The sequence below is a fragment of the Tinamus guttatus genome, unplaced genomic scaffold (assembly GCF_059628265.1).
Source record: "Tinamus guttatus ecotype Peru unplaced genomic scaffold, ASM5962826v1 Tinamus_guttatus_pri_ptg000582l, whole genome shotgun sequence".
NCBI lineage: Eukaryota > Metazoa > Chordata > Aves > Tinamiformes > Tinamidae > Tinamus > Tinamus guttatus.
In genome coordinates, this window is record NW_028289116.1 from 450,644 (window position 1) to 468,882 (window position 18,239).

At 50.2% G+C, this 18,239-nt stretch overlaps 2 protein-coding genes across 2 annotated transcripts in view; one reads left to right on the forward strand and one right to left on the reverse strand.

The window, feature by feature from the left end:
- Positions 1-9,938, forward strand: part of LOC148592476 (uncharacterized) — a 146,621-nt gene extending 136,683 nt beyond the window's left edge. The window contains exon 8 of the mRNA XM_088534664.1: positions 9,862-9,938. Within this exon, the coding sequence (XP_088390790.1) occupies positions 9,862-9,938 (77 nt within the window). The remainder of the gene's footprint in view (positions 1-9,861) is intronic.
- A 1,131-nt stretch (positions 9,939-11,069) lies between these two features.
- On the reverse strand, positions 11,070-12,017 carry LOC148592477 (olfactory receptor 14A16-like). The gene has a single exon (XM_088534666.1). It carries the CDS (start codon positions 12,015-12,017, stop codon positions 11,070-11,072), a length of 948 nt encoding a protein of 315 aa, XP_088390792.1.
- Between the last annotated feature and the right edge of the window lie 6,222 nt (positions 12,018-18,239).

The window sequence follows — 18,239 nt, forward strand, 5'->3', positions numbered from 1 at the left end:
TGTTTCCTGCGGCGGCTGCTGCTGGGCACCCGCCGTGCCGAGTGGCCGGGCTGTCTGCGCTGCCTCCTCGTGCTGCAGGTGCGTCACCTTGGTCGGGGACAGTGCAGGGACGCGGGGGGACACAAGGCATTGGGGGCCACGGGATATTGGGTGGACACCTGGGGCATGAGGGACACATGGGAGATTGGGCACAGATGGTATCAGGGACACAGGGGGCATGTGCGATTAGGGATACAGAGGACAGGGGAGGGAAACATAGAGAACCGAGGACATGCGTGGCATGAAGAATGCAGGACATTAGGAACACAGCAGGACCTCGAGGGGACAGGGGCATAGAGTTCACATAAGACTTTGGGTGTTGGAATATATAGGATAAAAGGTTCATGAAGGGCACCTGTTGAAGATTGCAAAACTAGGACTGAGGAACTGCTGGTGAAGCAGAGGAGATCCAGGATTGGTCACTGGGATGCTGACGCTCCAGGATTGGTGGGTTAAGATGTGTGAAGGTTATATGAATACCCAACTCTGGTTGGGTTTTTATACCAACCCTTCAGCCTTTGGCTGAAGACCATTGGCCCATCAATTACTCTACAGTGCTTATAAGCTACTTTCCAAAGGAACTTCATAGCATACAACAGTTTTCCTCTGCCTGCATTCGTGACACATCCGAGGATCCTCACCTCCCTCAGCATCACAAACCTCAGCTTCTTCTGACGATGATGATTCTATAAAATGAAATAAAATGGCAGAAAGTGATGTTTCACCTGTTTATAACTCCAGAAAGCAGTTTCAAGTGTCTTTTCTCAATGCATAGTACAAGGGAAACACACACAGTAGCTTTTTTCAGGACACAAAGTGACAAGACGGTAAGAGTACCATGTTGGGTTTATGACTTTTCTTTGAAGGATATGTACATATATCTTTTTATACTTCTCAGTGGAGATCTTTAAATTAAAATCAGTAAGTTTGGATATGGAAATAACAAAACTTAAAGGTTAAGTTTTTGATAAAACAGTGCAATGAAAGAAAAAAAGTCATTATAAACTAAACTACAAGTAGAAACAGATTTATAAAAAGTAGACCTTCTGAAGTGACCCTTTAGCAGCCCATTTGTAATGGGGCATTGACAGAAATGGCAATGAGCAAGTGAAGTGGCAAAGAAATGCAATGTGCACAGGTTACATGCATGCAATAAATGCAGCAAAATGCACTTGCAGAAGAAATTTAAATCAAAGCTGAGTGTGTGTATATAAATATATTCAAGAAATTTTATCTCATTTATATGCAATAATTTAGCCCTGGAGAGTACCTGTGCACATAACCTACTTTCCAAAGGAGCTTGGTAGCATATGACAGTTTTCCTCTGCCTGAGGCCGTAACGCTTCCGAGGATCCTCACCTTCCTCAGCATCACGAACATCAGCTGCTTCTGACGATGATGATGATTCTGTAACTACAGCAGGAGGATACACTTCAGAGGAACTCTCATGCACATCTCCCTTCCTGAAAATCCTTGCTGTGCTGCACAAAACCAGGAAAACTGCCCCACTATTGCTGTAGCAAGAGCACTGTTTCCCATGCTGAATAACACTGCCCGTTTACTTGACTTCCCACCTGTCTGTGGCATCTGTTGCCTTTTATTTGTGTTTGGTCGTGAGCATGTTGTGAATGTGTTCCTTTATTTTTCTGAGCATCTGTCCTGAGCTCAGCCCAGCCCAGCCCAGCCCTGACATCCATCCCTCTGGCTTGTAACCCCGATGGCAATAGAGAATTATGCACACATGGAAATTATCCAGTAGTTAGCTCACTTCTGTGAGCAGTAAAGATAACTTAAAGCCAGAATTAACCTATCTCCTGAGTTGCATAAGCTTTTCCAGCAGCTTCATTCTAAGCGGGAAGCTATGAAGGCAACTTTCTAGCCTGCTCACAAAAGGAAGTGTTCAGCATCCCAAACGAAGAATTCCAGTTACCAGCAAAAGGAGGCAATAAGGATTGCTGTGTGCTTCAACAGCACCTCCTCCAGGGGCACAAGACTACTTAAGATGACGTGCAATGCAGGCACAGCAACAAATACACAGAAAGCAGCCAACAGGAAATGTGGTTTAGAAATTAGAAGGCTTCAAAACCCTAAAAAGGTAACTCTGGAAGTGCCTTTTAATCAGTGAATATTCTAAAATGGGCTTTAAGTCGACTTAAGAAAATGCTTACATGCTACATTTGCCTTTCACAGCTGACTAAACTACACGATACAGGACATTCTTTGTAAAGTGAGGAGATTTTAAGAAAAAAATACAGGTCATGAGGAATCAAAGTTTGAGTCACATCACACTGACAAACACACGGAGGCATTCTACAGTGCATTTTATAGGCTATAACTTAACTGAGCTTTCCAAACTTTTCCCCCCCGCCCCCCCCCCCCATGATCAGAAACTTAACTTAGGAACGAAGGCTGAAAGGACAGACAGCTTGGTTGTGCCTATGTGATGAGAGGCATCAGGCAGTCTGTTTGCCTCTTTAATCCCCAGTCACAATTTTCAGTAAGTTTTGAAGTGAATACCCAAGTCCTAGTAAGTCTGTAAACAGTTTGTCCATTCAAAAATCGCTAAAAAGCAATTCAGGAAGCATGGTGTAGGATGTATATGGTGGCATTTCAGTGCAGCTTCACATTTTCTAAAGATGAAATTTCCGCCACCCTTGGAGAATACTTGTGGGAATACTTGTGTTATGAATGAAGTTCTTATTCCACGGCTATAAAATTCATCTTACTAGTGTTTATTTACATAGGAAGGTTCTTATAATGCATTCACTTTTAATATCCTTCCCTTTCAGTTTTTGCATTGTAACAAAAATCTACTCAGCTCTGTAATTATGGTCCAAGTGAAACCACTGAAAATCAGTGAAACCTGCCAAACTCCCACGTTTCATTTAACAATCTATTCTCACAACAGCTTCAGCTGACTTCGGCCAGTGAATTCCGAACTTTGGGGGCTAAGTGCAATAGAAGGGCAAGGGTTGACCAAGTGCGACCCTCATCTAGAAGTCAGCCTCAACGGAGATCCTGGAGATCCTTTGGGGTTGCTGTTACTCACCTTCTTCCGCTTCCTCATTGCTTTTGTCCTCATCTGCTGTCAGGTCTGGGGACTGTGTCCATAAAGAAAGAGGATGGGGAGAGAAGGGAGAAAAGAATCTCTGCATTAGTTTGTCAAGAGTAGTTTATCACTGCAAATGCGCAAGCGTGCAGATAAGATCTCAGCAATCAACAGAAAGAGAGATCCCAAGACAGGTCGGAAAAGAGGTAGGATTTTTATAAGAGCGGGTGACCTTCTCTGGAAAAGTCACTCTGCTTCTAGAGTGCTGACATTAAAGTTAATGTAATCATGGTTCCTTTGTAGAGTTTTAGCTGCAGATGTAGCATAGCACTGTTCACTGTATATGCTATTACACTTCCTTTTTAAAGGTTTTATTTGACCAGACATAGGAAACATAGGAACATATTTCCTGGAAAAGTTAGATTCCATGTCTAACGAAAAGGATGGAAGCACATCTGAGGACGATGACACATCTGAAGGCAGTGGAATCATTTCTCCAGCTGACATTGAACTGTCTTCATTGAACTAGTGTCTTGAAGAAGGTTCCTAAGAAAAGAAGGAAATTCAAATTCTACCTGGAACTGTGGAGACCCGGGGTCTGAGTCCTCCAAAGCTGAGTGTCCAAGGCCAGCTCGCAGGGACCCAGAGTGCACGTCTGTTTGATCTAGAGGTATATACACATATACACACATAGACACGTTGTCTGGATGCATGAAAACCTGCTCAGCTTCAAAACAGAGCCAGGGAAAAAACTTCAGCACCTCCATAGGGCCACCAGGTTCCACCACTCCTGACAAACTTCCAAACAAGGAGCAACATTTAAAGGAGGGGTTTATTTATCAACACACAGCCAATCTAAGCAACTAAAAACCCTCTAGTTCTGCTGTATGAACCGCGCAAGTTGGTGATTACCAAGGTTTTGCCCTTAGGTTGTTAAAGAAGAAGAAGAAGAAGAAAAAAAAACTTTAACCATTTTGGGCTATGCAAATGGGTGACATAATTAAGTACAAAGTAAACAATTTCTAAGCACTGCTAGAACTAACTAACAATTTATGTTCGATAGGTCTAGTACCCATGGGTAGTCTTCATATACTCCTGGACTCCCACAGACCCAGCAACCCAGCATTTATTCTGCGGACCCACTCCCAGCCAGCGGTACAGATCTATGGTGAGTTAGCCGGGGCTTTCCATCCTCTTCCTTTAACCAAGAAGTCCAGATTTCTGGGCTCCTGGAAATCTTAACTCTGGTATGATGAGTCCATCCATGCTCAGCTGTCTTGATTGATGTTTCTGTGGTTAGTAATACCTGATAAGGTCCACGCCACTTTGCCAGCAGCAATGCTTCTTTCCATGCTTTGACCAAGACTCAATCCCCTGGTTGGATATCATGGACTGCAAAATCCAAGGGGAAGGTCTGTGCTAGCTGGCTTTCTGTTGGAGAGACTTCACAAGAGAAAGTATTCTGATCACATATTGTTTTAAATATATATCACTTATCTCTACCTCCTTTCCAGGTTGGGTGTTAGCAGGATAGGGAATCCCAAACATGATTTCAAAGGGGGACAGCTGAATGTCTCCCCTCGGTTTTGCTCTTATTCTTGCTAAAGCTAATGGTAGAAGTCGTGTCCATGGCATCTTAGTTTCTAACACCAATTTCAAAAGATGCTTTTTAATGTTCCCGTTCATCCTTTCCACTCTACCCGAGCTCTGGGGATGCCAAGGGGTGTGCAAGTCCCATTGAATCCCCAGGGCAGTCATGACACCTTGAAGGACCTTTCCTGTAAAATGAGTGCCTCTGAATCTACTGCCTCTACCAACCCATATCTTGGCCTCTGTGGGCATTCCCTCCTCCAATGTCCTTCCTCTCTGCTGAGGACAGGCTAAACTGCATTTTGGCCTGCCTGTGTGTGCTCATCCTCCCATAATTGACAAGCTTTTTGCAAGATTATCCTCTTTCCCTGGGATCCAAAAAGGATTCCTAAAAGAAAATCCCAAACCTGCCAAGTATAATCTGCATTTCTAAGATATTCAGTTTTCATTTCCCCAATTCCTGTAGGATCATCTAAATAAGGGGGTAGTTCTTTCTTTAATCCCCTTCTATCTTGGGTGGTCAGTGACACGATTACAAATCCAAATCCAAACCATGCCCCCGCCGATCCTGGCCTCGCAGTGGAACCTGCTATTTGGCTTTGGGGCTTTTGGCACCTTGTACTACTGGCTTCCTTTTCTTGTTTTGAAAGGGACAAAATGTCCCATTCCTCCTCCTCTTCACTGTCACTAGAAGCAGGTGGTGCAGAGGGGACAGGAGCTGTGGCTCCTCATGGATTTTGGTGATAAGATGGGGGAAGGTACTGGAGGACATCCCACACCTCCCTATCTGTCTTTTTCCTTTCTTCAGATTTCTGCTTCCCCTTTTCTCCTCTTTGTTACATAGATTCCTCTAGGTGAAAGAAGGAAGGAAGGAAGGAAGGAAGGAAGGAAGGAAGGAAGGAAGGAAGGAAGGAAGGAAGGAAGGAAGGAAGGAAGGAAGGAAGGAAGGAAGGAAGGAAGGAAGGAAGGAAGGAAGGAAGGAAGGAAGGAAGGAAGGAAGGAAGGAAGGAAGGAAGGAAGGAAGGAAGGAAGGAAGGAAGGAAGGAAGGAAGGGCACAGAACACAGATTCTCAATGTCAGTTACTCTGGGGATGAGTAGATGTGCATGGTTGGTTATTGGTGCTAGCGTTGAACCCACTGAAACAATTTCCTCCGTGCAGCCTTGAGCTCCTTGTTCCTCATGCTGTAGATGAGGGGGTTCAGGGCTGGAGGCACCACCGAGTACAGAAGAGCCAGCACCAGATTCAGAACTGGTGAGGAGAGGGATGGGGCTTCAGATAGATAGGCAAAAAATGAAGTAGTGACAAAAAGGGAGACCACGGCCAGGTGTGGGAGGCACATGGAAAAGCAGCACAGCAGCAAAGATCTGCATGTAGGACACCACAATGAAAATGAAACACCCAAACGCTAAACAAAGACTAACCACAATAACTCCAACTTCTCTGAGATAGGAGTGTGAGCAGGAGAGCTTGAGGATCTGGGGGATCTCACAGAAGAACTGCTCCACCTCATTGCCTTGGCAGAGGGGTAGGGAAAATGTGTTCCCAGTTTGCAGGAGAGCATTGAGAAAGCCACTGGTCCAGGCAGCTGCTGCCATTCTGACACAAGCTCTGCTGCCCAGGAGGGTCCCGTAGTGCAGGGGTCTGCAGATGGCAACGTAGCGGTCATAGGCCATGACTGTGAGGAGAGAAAACTCTGCTGACATGAAAAAGACAAACATAAGGATCTGGGCAGCACATCCCAAGTAGGAAATGTCCCTGGTGTTCCACAGGGAATTGGCCATGGATTTGGGGACAGTGGTGGATATGGAGTCCAGGTCGAGGAGGGAGAGGTTGAGGAGGAAGAAGTACATGGGGGTGTGGAGGTGGTGGTCGCAGGCTACGGCTGTGATGATGAGGCCGTTGGTGAGGAGGGCAGCCAGGTAGATGGCCAGGAAGAGCGAGAAGTGCAAGAGCTGCAGCTCCCGCCTGTCTGCGAATGGCAGGAGGAGGAACTCACTGAGGGAGCTCCTGTTGGACATTTGTTCCTTTGCAGCATAGGGGCAATATGTGAGGAAGAAAAGACATGGACAAGTTAGAGGAAACTTCTCTGAGCAAAACTTTCCCATATCCGTGCCCAAACACACACTCATTGCCTCCCCCCGATTTTAGCAGGACCATCCTTGAGCTCTATGGCTTCAGCTCTTGCCCTTGATGCTGGGGGAGCAGCGCTGGCCTCTCCATCTGCCTTGGTCTCAATTGCCCTGTGCTCTCACCTTGGATGTGTAGGATGCTTGCACTCATGTTACCCCTCAATTAAATGACCCCATGGAGAGCAGAGGATTCCTTTACATCATGTCCACCAGCACTCTTTTGGAGGGGATTTCAGGGAGGTTTCCGCTCTCCCCTTGGAGCCAGCAACACTTTGGGCTCCTGCCAGCTGCCCACATCCACCTCCTTGCAGCGATTCTGTGACCTCAGATTCCAGGAGGCTTCTCCCTGGGGCACCCAGACAGCACCTACTGTAACGGGGCAGCTGAGCTCTTCCGGAGGGCAGCTTGCAGCCCAGACGGGCACCCAGGGAGATGGCAGGATGTCCTAAGGATGGGGTGTCCTGATGAGAGAGGTGGCTCATTCCAAGCTCCTCCAACCGCACTGCCCTGAGCCCCACAGCTTAGAGGGCACTTGGGCACCTTACAGTCCAGGACCCATCTGCATGGCAGGACCCACAGGGCCACTGTCTGACCTGCATCAGAAACCCCCTGCCCACAGAGTCCAAGGGAAGGAGAAGGGCAGCGTGGGCAGGTGGGATCATGGAGTAACACCATGATAGCTGTGCCAAGGGAGGCAGGGCCTGGCAGGGACAGAGGGGCACTCAGATGTGTCTCCTTTCCTGGACATCTGGCTGCTCTGGGACAACTCCTGCCCTGGCCCCCATGGCCTGGAGTGCAGAGGGCTGTGCTGGTGGGAAGGGGCGCTGCAGGAGGCAGTTTCCTCTCACCCTCTCACCATGATTCCATTGCCTGGAGCCGTCCCTGCAGGAGCTGCTTCTCTGTCTCCACGTCTCTGCCCTGTCCATGTTCATAGACCCCATTGCACCCGCTGGGTGCTCAGCTCTGCCCTGTAGACACCTGCCAGGGGCAGGACCCTGCCCAGGGCACCTCCGTGTTTGCAGGTGCAAAAGAGCAGATGAGACAAACCTTGCTGAGGCTGGGGAGGGGATGCTGGCTGTGTCTGCAGGCAGAGGGGTGGGCAAAGGCAGCCGTGATCCCTCTGAATGTGTGGCTGGGAGTCCCTGCTCTAAAGCACGACCAGCTCCAAACAGGAGAAGCTGGGAGAGCCACCCTGACAAATCCAATCAGCTGCTGAAGGCGCCAGGTTCAGAAGATCCCTCCAGGAACTGCAGCAGTGTAGCCCTGCAGCCAGAGACTTACCGTGTCAAGGGCTGGGGAGGTTTCTGCCTGCAGTGAGCTCAGCCACCCTCCCATTCCCAACTGTCTTTCACTTATGAGCGACTCATCCCAGCCTGGTGCCTGCGGGCAGTGCCCTGAGTCTTGGTGCTCCTTTATGAGGAGCTGCTCCTGGGCAGAGCTGTCTCTCTGCAGCGCCTGCCAGGTTGCCATGGGCTCCCGCAGTCCCAGGAGCCAGGCCCAGCTCAGGGTCAGGGACCCAGCTGGAGATGGGACTCTAGGGCTGACCGTTCCTGAAAGGCAGCAGGGTCATTCCTGGGAAATGTCCACCGATGTAGTCTAAAATGATCACCAATGGTCCCTTCGTAAGCCATGGAAAGAGACTCAGAGCCTGGAGTCCAGCACTGCAGTTGGTCCCATCAGGGCATGATCATCTATGAGATGAAAATGTCCCACTGGGGAAGCCTCTGCTCTCATCTCATAAGAGGAAAGGATGCCTGCCCAGGAGCAGAAAGCTTGTTCATTAACTCCTGCTCCTTGGTCTCTTCACAGGGAGTTAATCTATTCACCAAATGCCCACTGAGAAGCTCCTGGGATGGAGCAGGGTTCAGTTCCTTCCTCTGTGCTCCATAAATTCACAGGAGGTTTCCCCTTCACAAAATTTAATGTCTCTCTTCATGGGAGATTCCTGTCTAAGCTGCCACTGTAATCGATAGGGATGGAGAGAAGGAGGCAGCTGGACACACACACCCACCTTTGGACATTTGAAGGGACAGAGGTGCTCCAGGAGATGTGCAAGTGTCTGTCTGCCCTGATGGAGCAACCAGGACTCCCACAGCCTTCTGGAGCTGCAGCTGGGGATTAGCTGAAGAATCTCCTTGCCCATCTGCAATGACACTCAATGCCAACTATCCCTAGAGCTCTTCTCACTAAGAAGCTCAGACCTGCACAAGTTCTGACACTGCAAAGAGCTCATGAAATTAATTCAGAGCAGACACTTGATTAACTCTTGGATATGGGATCATCTCTGCTGTGCATTTCCAACCCTGGAGGTTTTCCAGGCAGAATCAAGGCCACAGAAACCAGGTCTCAGCCCAAAGCTGATGCTGCAGGAAGTACATGCTACGTGCTGTGGGCTATGTGCTATGGCTGTTGTCTCTGCCAGCAAGGCCTGCTAGGAAACACTGGGGCTTTATTGCCCCCATTACCCTTTTGTGGACCGTGAGGAGTGCCATGTGTTTGTCCTGCATTCAGCATTGCCCATCCTCACCTGCACACTGATGCCAGGAAGAGCCCTGGGCAATGCATGGGAGAAAAGATCTCACTTCCCAGAGTTTCTCTGTCCATGCTCAGCCATTTTCCTTGATAAAACACATCAAGGGTGCATGCAGCATCAGAGCCCCCTGAGTATTTCCTGTACCTATTATCAGTCATTACATGTTTGAGTTTTAATCAGCCCTTGATGAGTTGTTGTTATTAATGGCTCTCAGTGAGACTATTAACACTCTGCAAAACTTGGGGATTTGCTTCTGACTTGGAATTCTACAATATTTTGTTCAATTTTGTTCAATTTCCTTTCCATAGCTGCAATTCATGGACTCAGCTCCAAGGACACCACATGGCTCGTTAAAAAGCAAGCACCCCTGACAAACATTATTTCTCTCGGCAATTTTCTTCAAGACTTTTATGGCTAACAGAGGGCGTTTCAAGAGTGTAGCTGAAAGTTAGAGACATCAATAATAGACAAGTATTTCTGCTTTTAAAGGTTTTTGGTGTTGTTGTTATTATTATTCAGATTTCAGGGATAGTGACCGCAACATTCCCAATTGCTATCAATCCAGACTGACTCCTAAAGACATACAGGAGATGTGACAGGACGAGGGGTAATGGGTACAAGTTGAAACACAGGAAATTTAATCTGCATATGAAGAAGAACTTCTTCACTGTGAGGGTAACAGAGCCCTGGAACAGGCTGCCCAGAGAGGCTGTGGAGTCTCCTTCTCTGGAGATCTTCAAAACCCGCCCGGATGTGACCCTGTGCCACGTGCTCTAGGTGTCCCTGCTTGAGTAGGGGGGTTGGACTAGATGAGCTCTAGAGGTCTCTTCCAACCTCAACCATTCTGTGATTCCGTGATTCTGTTGGTGGATGTTTCTCCAGGAAACCTGCAGGCATTCAAGGCAGCTTAGAGCAGGGGCTCAGAGGTTCCCCCAGTGATGCTGATGAAGGGCGAAGACTATCTGCCTTCTTCAGGACAGTCTCTCAGTGAGATTCAAATGAGAGATTCTAGATGTTAAATGGTGTTAACTGGAAGCTTTTATCTTTAAGCAGAAAAAGGAAGACAGACAGAAAGACAGAGAGAAAGAGAGAGAACGAGAGAGACAGAGATAGAGGATGAGAGAAAGAAAGGAAGAGAGGACGGAAGGAAAAGAGGAAGAGAGGAAGGAAGGCAGGGAGAGAGGAATGAAAAGGAAGAGAGGAAGAGAGGAAGGAAGGAAGAAAGAGAGGAAGGAAGGAAGGAAGAGAGGAAGGGAGGAAGAAAAGAAGGGAGGGAGGAAGAAAGGGAGGGAGGGAGGAAGGGAGGGAGAGAGGGAGGTAGGGAGGAAGGAAGGAAGGAAGGAAGGAAGGAAGGAAGGAAGGAAGGAAGGAAGGAAGGAAGGAAGGAAGGAAGGAAGGAAGGAAGGAAGGAAGGAAGGAAGGAAGGAAGGAAGGAAGGAAGGAAGGAAGGAAGGAAGGAAGGAAAGAAGGAAGGAAGGAAGGAAGGAAGGAAGGAAGGAAGGAAGGAAGGAAGGAAGGAAGGAAGGAAGGAAGGAAGGAAGGAAGGAAGGAAGGAAGGAAGGAAGGAAGGAAGGAAAGAGAGAGAGAAAGAGAGAAAGAGAGAAAGAGAGACAAAGAAAGAGAGGAAGAGAGGAAGAGAGAGAGAAAGAGGGAAGGAGAGAAAGCAAGCAAACAAGCAAGCAAGACCCTTAATGCCAGTTACCCTGGGGATGAGTAGATATACATCGTCAGTCGTGCAGTAGATGCAGATTGTCTTGGCATTGTACCCACTGAACCAGTTTCCTCAGTGCAGCTTTGAGCTCCTTGTTCCTCAAGCTGTAGATGAGGGGGTTCAGTGTAGGAGGCACCAGCAAGTACAAAACAGCCAGGACCAGATCCAGAGCTGGGCAGGAGATGGAGGGGGGCTTCAGGTAGGCAAAAAATGAAGTACTGGCAAACAGGAGGACCACAGCCAGGTGCGGGAGGCACATGGAAAAGGCTTTGTGACGGCCCTGCACAGAGGGGATCCTCAGCACAGCTCTGAAGATCTGCACATAGGACACCATGATGAAAATGAAACACCCAAAGGCTAAACAAAGACTAACCAAAATAGCTCCAACTTCCCTGAGGTAGGCATCTGAGCAGGAGAGCTTGAGGATCTGGGGGATCTCGCAAAAAAACTGCTCCACCTCATTGCCTTGGCAGAGGGGAATGGAAAATGTGTTCCCAGTGTGCAGGAGAGCATTGAGAAAGCCACTGGTCCAGGCAGCTGCAGCCATTTTGACACAAACTCTGCTGCCCAGCAGGGTCCCATAGTGCAGGGGTCTGCAGATGGCAACGTAGCGGTCATAGGCCATGACTGTGAGGAGACAATACTCTGCTGAGATAAAGAAGAAAAAGATCTGCGTAGCACAACCCAAGTAGGAAATGTCCCTGCTGTCCCAGAGGGAATTGGCCATGGATTTGGGGACGGTGGTAGAAATGGATCCAAGGTCGAGGAGGGAGAGGTTGAGGAGGAAGAAGTACATGGGGGTGTGGAGGCGGTGGTCACAGGCTACGGCTGTGATGATGAGGCCGTTGGCCAGGAGGGCAGCCAGGTAGATGGCCAGGAAGAGCAAGAAGTGCAAGAGCTGCAGCTCCCGCCTGTCTGAGAACAGCAGGAGGAGGAACTCATTGAGGGAGCTGCTGTTGGACATCTATTCCATTGAGCTCAGGAAAACTGTGTAGGTAAAAAAGGCAATAATAGCTTAGAAGAATTTTCTCTGAAATAAACTTTCCATTTTTCACAGAAATGCTTCTGGACCGCATCCCAACCCTCAGGGATTTCTTCTTCTCACTGTCACCTTCAGTCAGCTCCTCAGTCTCTGCTCCACCTGAGTGTTCTGGGAGGAGCCGGAGCCTGAGTTACTCTACGCCAATGTGTATAAAGGGCTGGTTCTTGATATCTGTTCTTTACAGAGTTGATGTCACAGGACATCCACCTTTAATATAAAGGGTCTTTTCATATTCCCACACACACTTCCAAGGAGTTTGGGGTGCAGCAGGGGGTTTTAGCATTTTGTTTTAAAATTACTTAATTTGGAAATTTTTAGATTCTGTCACCATATCTCGTCAGGTTCTTTGCATGTCTTTATTGATATGCAAATAAAGACAGATGTCTCTATTTCTGAAAATGTGAACATTAAGCAGACTGGAGAAGGAAATGGGCTCTCTGCTGCTTAGGGTACAGTGCGGAGTGCTGTTGAGTCCATCTGCTTTGTTCCTCCAAACAAACCTGGACTCTGTTGAGATCATAGAAGACGGGTTTCAAAGCACTCATTTAACTTTGCTCTCCCTCTTAGCTCAAGGTGGATACGTGATGGAGAGAACAGGACACTGCTCCTGACATGGCAAAGACTCTGTGCACCGAGTCCACTTATGCAGGGCAGCTCACAAACCCAGCAGGACAACAGAGACAGTCAGGTGTCCTGACAGCCACAAGGTCTCCTAAAGGGAGAGTCAACCCCTTTGCAGCCCCTCCAATGACGCTGCCCAGCACCCTGGGCACATTGCCCCTCTTCAGACACCTCCATGGCAGGACCTCAGGGTGAGTATCTGGATTTGTAGCTGAAGCCCCAGCTGACTGCCAGGACAAGAGCAGAAAGGAGAGGCAGGGGCACGAGGAGAAACACTGTGACTGCTGCCAAGGGAGGACAGACAGACAGAGCGGCACCGTCCCCAGGTTGCACCTCCCAGACAGTGTGGGCTCCCAGGACAGTGGTTCTCAGACCCTGTGCCTTGCAATGGGAAATGGGCACATGGCAGGAGAGAGGCAGCTCTGCTGTTCTGGAAATCTGACTGCAGAGGAGGTCAGAAATGCCCTGGAGCCCTTCCCGTTGAGAGTGGAGTGAGACTAAGCACAATGAGAACGAGGAGAGCTGCAAAGGGGATATTGCTGCTGCCCACAGGTGAAAAGGCAGTTGAAGGAATATTCTGGGGTCCTCGCAGACCTATTGATTCCTCAGAGCAGCACTGCAGAACTCTCCTTCAAGCATCTAAAGCTAAACTGTCCCATTCATTTGCTGCCTTGTCAAGGATACAAAACAAAATCCTAGCCTCTGGATATTCCCTTCCCTTTCATAGAAACTTCCCAAGAGTGTCCTCTTGAAAAGCCCTTTCCAAATACGTTGTGTGGGTGAGGCTGAGCTGTGAGCAGCCCTGACCCCACACTGCAGCCTCTCAGCAGGAGAATGAACCTGCCCAGGGGGGGATCTCTCCTCCCACACAGAGCTTCTCCGTGCAGCGCCTTGGCAGGCTGAGTGCTGATCCTCACAGAATCACTGCACCGGGCACACAGCACCCTGGGGCGCATGGACACTGCCCTGAAGAACAGTGCTCTGAAGAACCTGTGTGCCCACATTGCCTTCACTGTCTTGCACCAGCTCCAGAAGAAGCAGCCATGATGCCCTGACCTTGTGATGATGGGACAGGCAATATCTGTTCTGAAGCATCTCCTCGTATGCAAAGTAGAAGCAGGGAGAACAATCCTCAAAAGAAAAAAAAAAAAAAAAGTCATCAGCTGAGAGGGGTGCTGCAGATCCCTCCAGAAACCCCAGTAGCATTACCCTGCAGTCGGAGACTTACCATGTCACAGATCGCTCCCACCATGAGCTCCCCTGTGTCCTCCCACTCCACGCTGCCTTTCACCTCTCTGTCCTCTCTCCTCTGCTGTCCGCAGCAGCAGGCAGTGCCCGCAGCCCTGCTGCTCTTGGCACAGGAGCTGCTCCTGCACACGGCTGTCTCTGGGCAGTGCTGCCAGGCTGCCACGAGCTGCAGCCCAGCTGAATTCATGAATTACTCTGTCCCTTGGGATTCCTCCCTCTGGGATATGTACCATCAAGTAGAGTAACCTGTTTTCCTTCTCTAGAGACTACAGGGATACAGATTCCAACATTGCAGTTTATTTCATCAGACAATGATTTTCTACCAAAGTTAGAAATGTCCCACGGGAAGTCCTGATTTACATCTCTTATCTAGGCAGGACACCCAGACAGGGATAAGAAGGGATCTTGTTGACACATGGTGCATATATGATTCAGATGACTTATTCGGATGGCTTATTGGGGTTCCACATGTCTGTTCAGAAGCGCCAGGTTTGTAGAAGGATTCAGCTAACTCATGAACTCCACAAATACATGGCAGGTGGGATTCCCCCTTACCAGGATAAGCATGGACATGGTCTGCTTGCAAGCTCCTGGCCTAAAGGTCCTAATGGAATCACTGGAGATAGAGCTTCAGTGGGAGGCAAGGGCAGGCATTTCCTTGGTCATCTCTAATGACCCTGGATGCCTTCTGTCCTACTAGAGCAGCACTCACAATAAAGCTGAGGGACAGGCAGATCCCTACAACTCAAAAAGCTGATCTATTCCAGTGGAGACCATTTATAGAATCACAGAATGGTTGAGGTTGGAAGGAGCTTTGCAGATGATCTAGTTCAATCGCCTTGATCAAGCAGTGCCACCTACAGCAAAATGCACAGGATCCTGTCCAGGCAAGTCTGGAATATCTGCAGAGAAGGAGACTCCACAACCTTTCTGGGCAACCCATGCCAGTGCTCTGTCACCTTCACAGTCAAGATGCTTTTCCTCAAATTCAGGCAGAATGTCCTGTGCTTCGATTTGTGTCTGTTGCCTCTTGTGCCATCACTAGTCACCACTAAAAAGAGTCTGGGCCATCCTCTTCTGCTCTTGGCATCCTCCCTTCAGGTATTTGCACATGCTGATAAGATCCCCTCTCAGCCTTCTCTTCTCCAGGCTGAAACAGGCTCAGGTCTCTCACCTTCTCCTCATAGGAGGGATGCTCCAGCTCCCTGATCAACTTTGTAGACCTATGAGGGCTCTCTCCAGTAGCTTCATGTCCCTCTTGTACTGGGGAGCCCAGCACTGGACACAGGACTCAAGGGGTGGCCTCCCCAGGTGGTCACCTTACCAGGTGACCTGTAGAGAGGCAGGATCACCTCCCTTGTCCTCCTGGCAACAGTCTTCCTACTACACCCCAGAAGAGCACTGGCCTTCTTGGCAGCAAGGGGACATTGCCGGCTCATAAGCAAGCTTCAAGGGGGCTTGAGTGAGAGAAGGTGTCTTTCTCTGGTTGCAAGGGACATTTGGAGATCATCTGGTCAGATGTTGGTCAAGTCAATATTTGTAAGCACCTGGGAGGCGAGCAGCAGGCACATGGCACTGCTCCTGCTTCAGAGGGGGAATCACATTGTCTGTGCTCCTGGCTGGACAGCACCAGGCATTAGCAGGTCCATACACGCCTGTGAGGGTGACCATGAGCTCTGCTCTTTTCGGAGTCCCTGGCAGGCCAGCAAGAGGCGCCTGGCTGGGCAGTTCCTTGGGAGGTCCCTGCTGGCAGAGCAGCTGCGAGGCCAGCGCTGGCCCATGGCTGGGGACGGGCTCTGAGGCCGCTCCTGTCCCAGCAGCAGCGCGGCCGGCAGCGGGGTCTGGTGCAGACACGCGGGGAGGTCCCTTGTGTGCGCGGAACTGCCGGGGCAGCAGCAGGCGCTGCCTGTGAGGCCAGGGGTGTCTCAGCAGCGGGCAGGGACACGGAGGCCATTGCGGGGACGCTGCCGGGAGGCCCCTGCTCTCTGCAGGGCTGGCTCTGTGCTGACGCGTGGGCGTCGGCTGGTGACGTCACTGCTGCCGCAGCCCCTGATAGGCCAGGCCGCGCAGCTGGTTGTGACGTCAGCAGCCCCTTCCTGGCCGGGGCGGCTCTGCCGAGGAACCTGGTGTCCCTGCAGCCCGCGGCGGCAGCAGCCCACGCTGGGCTGTGCGCAAGCGAGGTCCCCCTGCCCGAGGAGCTGCTGGGCCAGCAGGAGGCTCACGGCGGGTGCTGGCGCTGAGGTCGCTGCTGCCAGAGCAGTGAGGGGCCAGCAGCAGCGGCGGGGAGGAGAGGGTTTGCTGAGGGTGCCCCGTGGAGGGGCTGACACCTGAGGAGCTCTGCAGCCCTGGAGAAAGGCAGCTCCTTAACCAAGAGGAGGGAGATGGAGCACTTAGCACCATGAATTTGTGCCGCTGTGAGCATGATCTTCTCTGGTGAACGTGGACAAGGAGCAGAGACTTGCGGCCAGCTACCATTGGACCAGTGAGTCCAGCAAGACCTTTTAGGCTGCTAAATGAACAAATGCCTGAGCGAGCAGGGTGTAATGAGAGCATCACCATTAACAATCCGTGATTGCAAGGCTCTTTGTCTGTAGTAATTCCCCTCCCTGTCCAACAGGAGGGACCTTGTGAGATTTTCCCACAGGGTCTGAACTGGGTCTCTGTCCTTCATGGGTCCACCTGCTTTTATGGTCTAGGTAGGACTGAAAGACATTAGAAGTCTGTGACTTTCTATCCAAGCATGTTCTCCTTGGAGAACAGGTACAAATGCTTTAGCAGGAGACAGAGGGAATGTCCCCCCAACAAAAGGGAGCTTGGAGCCTGCTGCCTGATGGATACTGAGGTTCAGGCCTGAAGCTTCCTCAGCTCTTGCCAGGATCTGCATCCAGATATCCCAAGTGGCCTGTGCAACACATACAGATATGTATCTTGGAGCATGTGGAGTAGAAGAGGTAATCTCTCAGGTGGAACTGAGAAGAACTAGTGTGGGATGCGGTCATGGAGTCCTGGACAGCTGGTGCCATTGCAGGTGCCCTCGTCCTCTCTGCTCAGCCTCCCTCTGCAGCTCTGATGGTCTCTGGTCTCCCGAGGTTTCTGTGAGAGCTGCCAGGCCCAGGCACCTCCCTCAGAGACCCCGAGGACTCTCCAAGTGCTAATTTTAATTCCAGTATTTTCCTGTCAGCTGTTACAAGACTGAGAGTATGAAAAAATGGTTTGGAAAGTGTATATGGGTAGCTAAAAAGAGCTCGGCATGTTCTTGGCTAGAAGTGGAGCTTGGAGACCTCCCTCCCTGAGACCTCCCTCCCTGAGAAAGGGAGAGAAGTTGGAAATTCGAGGTTTTGAAACTGGACTTGTCTGCTCTTAGGAAGGGTTGGGTTCCTTTTAGGGGAACTTATTTAGGATGATTGTCGTGGAGTTCATAGAGATGTGGGAACATGACACTGGAATCCAGGCTGACAGGCAGACGAGCTGTCCTCACTCTGCACAAGGTGACTATGATTCCATTCTTCTCAAGATTCCCAGTAGAAATGCTGAAAAATTCTGCCTCTGAGGAACACTCCCTGGGTGGTGTTTCACCTAATCTGCTGCTCTTGCAAGAGCCCTGGGGTCATTCTGAGAACCAGTCAAGAGCAGAGACGCGTGCCAGCAGTATCACTGACGAGGAGCCCTGTTCGCTGGGTCTGCTACCCACCCCAACCACCAAGACCAGTGCAGAGTTAGGAGTCACCCCATGGCCTTATGGCCCCACAGCCCCACTTGTCTCCCTGGAGATTTTCTGACACCAACTAACACGGGGAGAAAAAGCTACCAAATGGGTTTATTTGAAGCAGGCGATGGCTGCTGGCGATGCTGGCGAGTTTGGTTTCTCTGGGTACATGGGTGCTATCGGATACAACAGGGCAGCAACTCTGTAGCCTCCAGGACACAGCGTCTGTCGCTCTGTCTCTCGGCTCTGCTCCAGCCCCCATCTCAGGGGACCTGTCTGGAACATGCATCCGCTCGCTGCTCCTCTCGCTGTCCCGGGATGCAGCAGCAGCAGAACGCTCTGCGCAGAGCTCGAAGCGCCGTAATGAGCCGTGAGCGCCATCGCCGGGGAGCTGCAACGTCTGGGAGGGCAGCGATGCCTGTGGTGGGAAGCAGAGCTGTGGGCAACGGGCTGCAGGGTGCAGGGCTGCACCTGCCTGTCCCTGCCACCAAGGGCTTCCCGAGGGGTTCTGTCCTCGGCACAGCAACTCCCGAGCGCTTCCTGCTGCCGGCCTCGGTGCCACTCCCTGT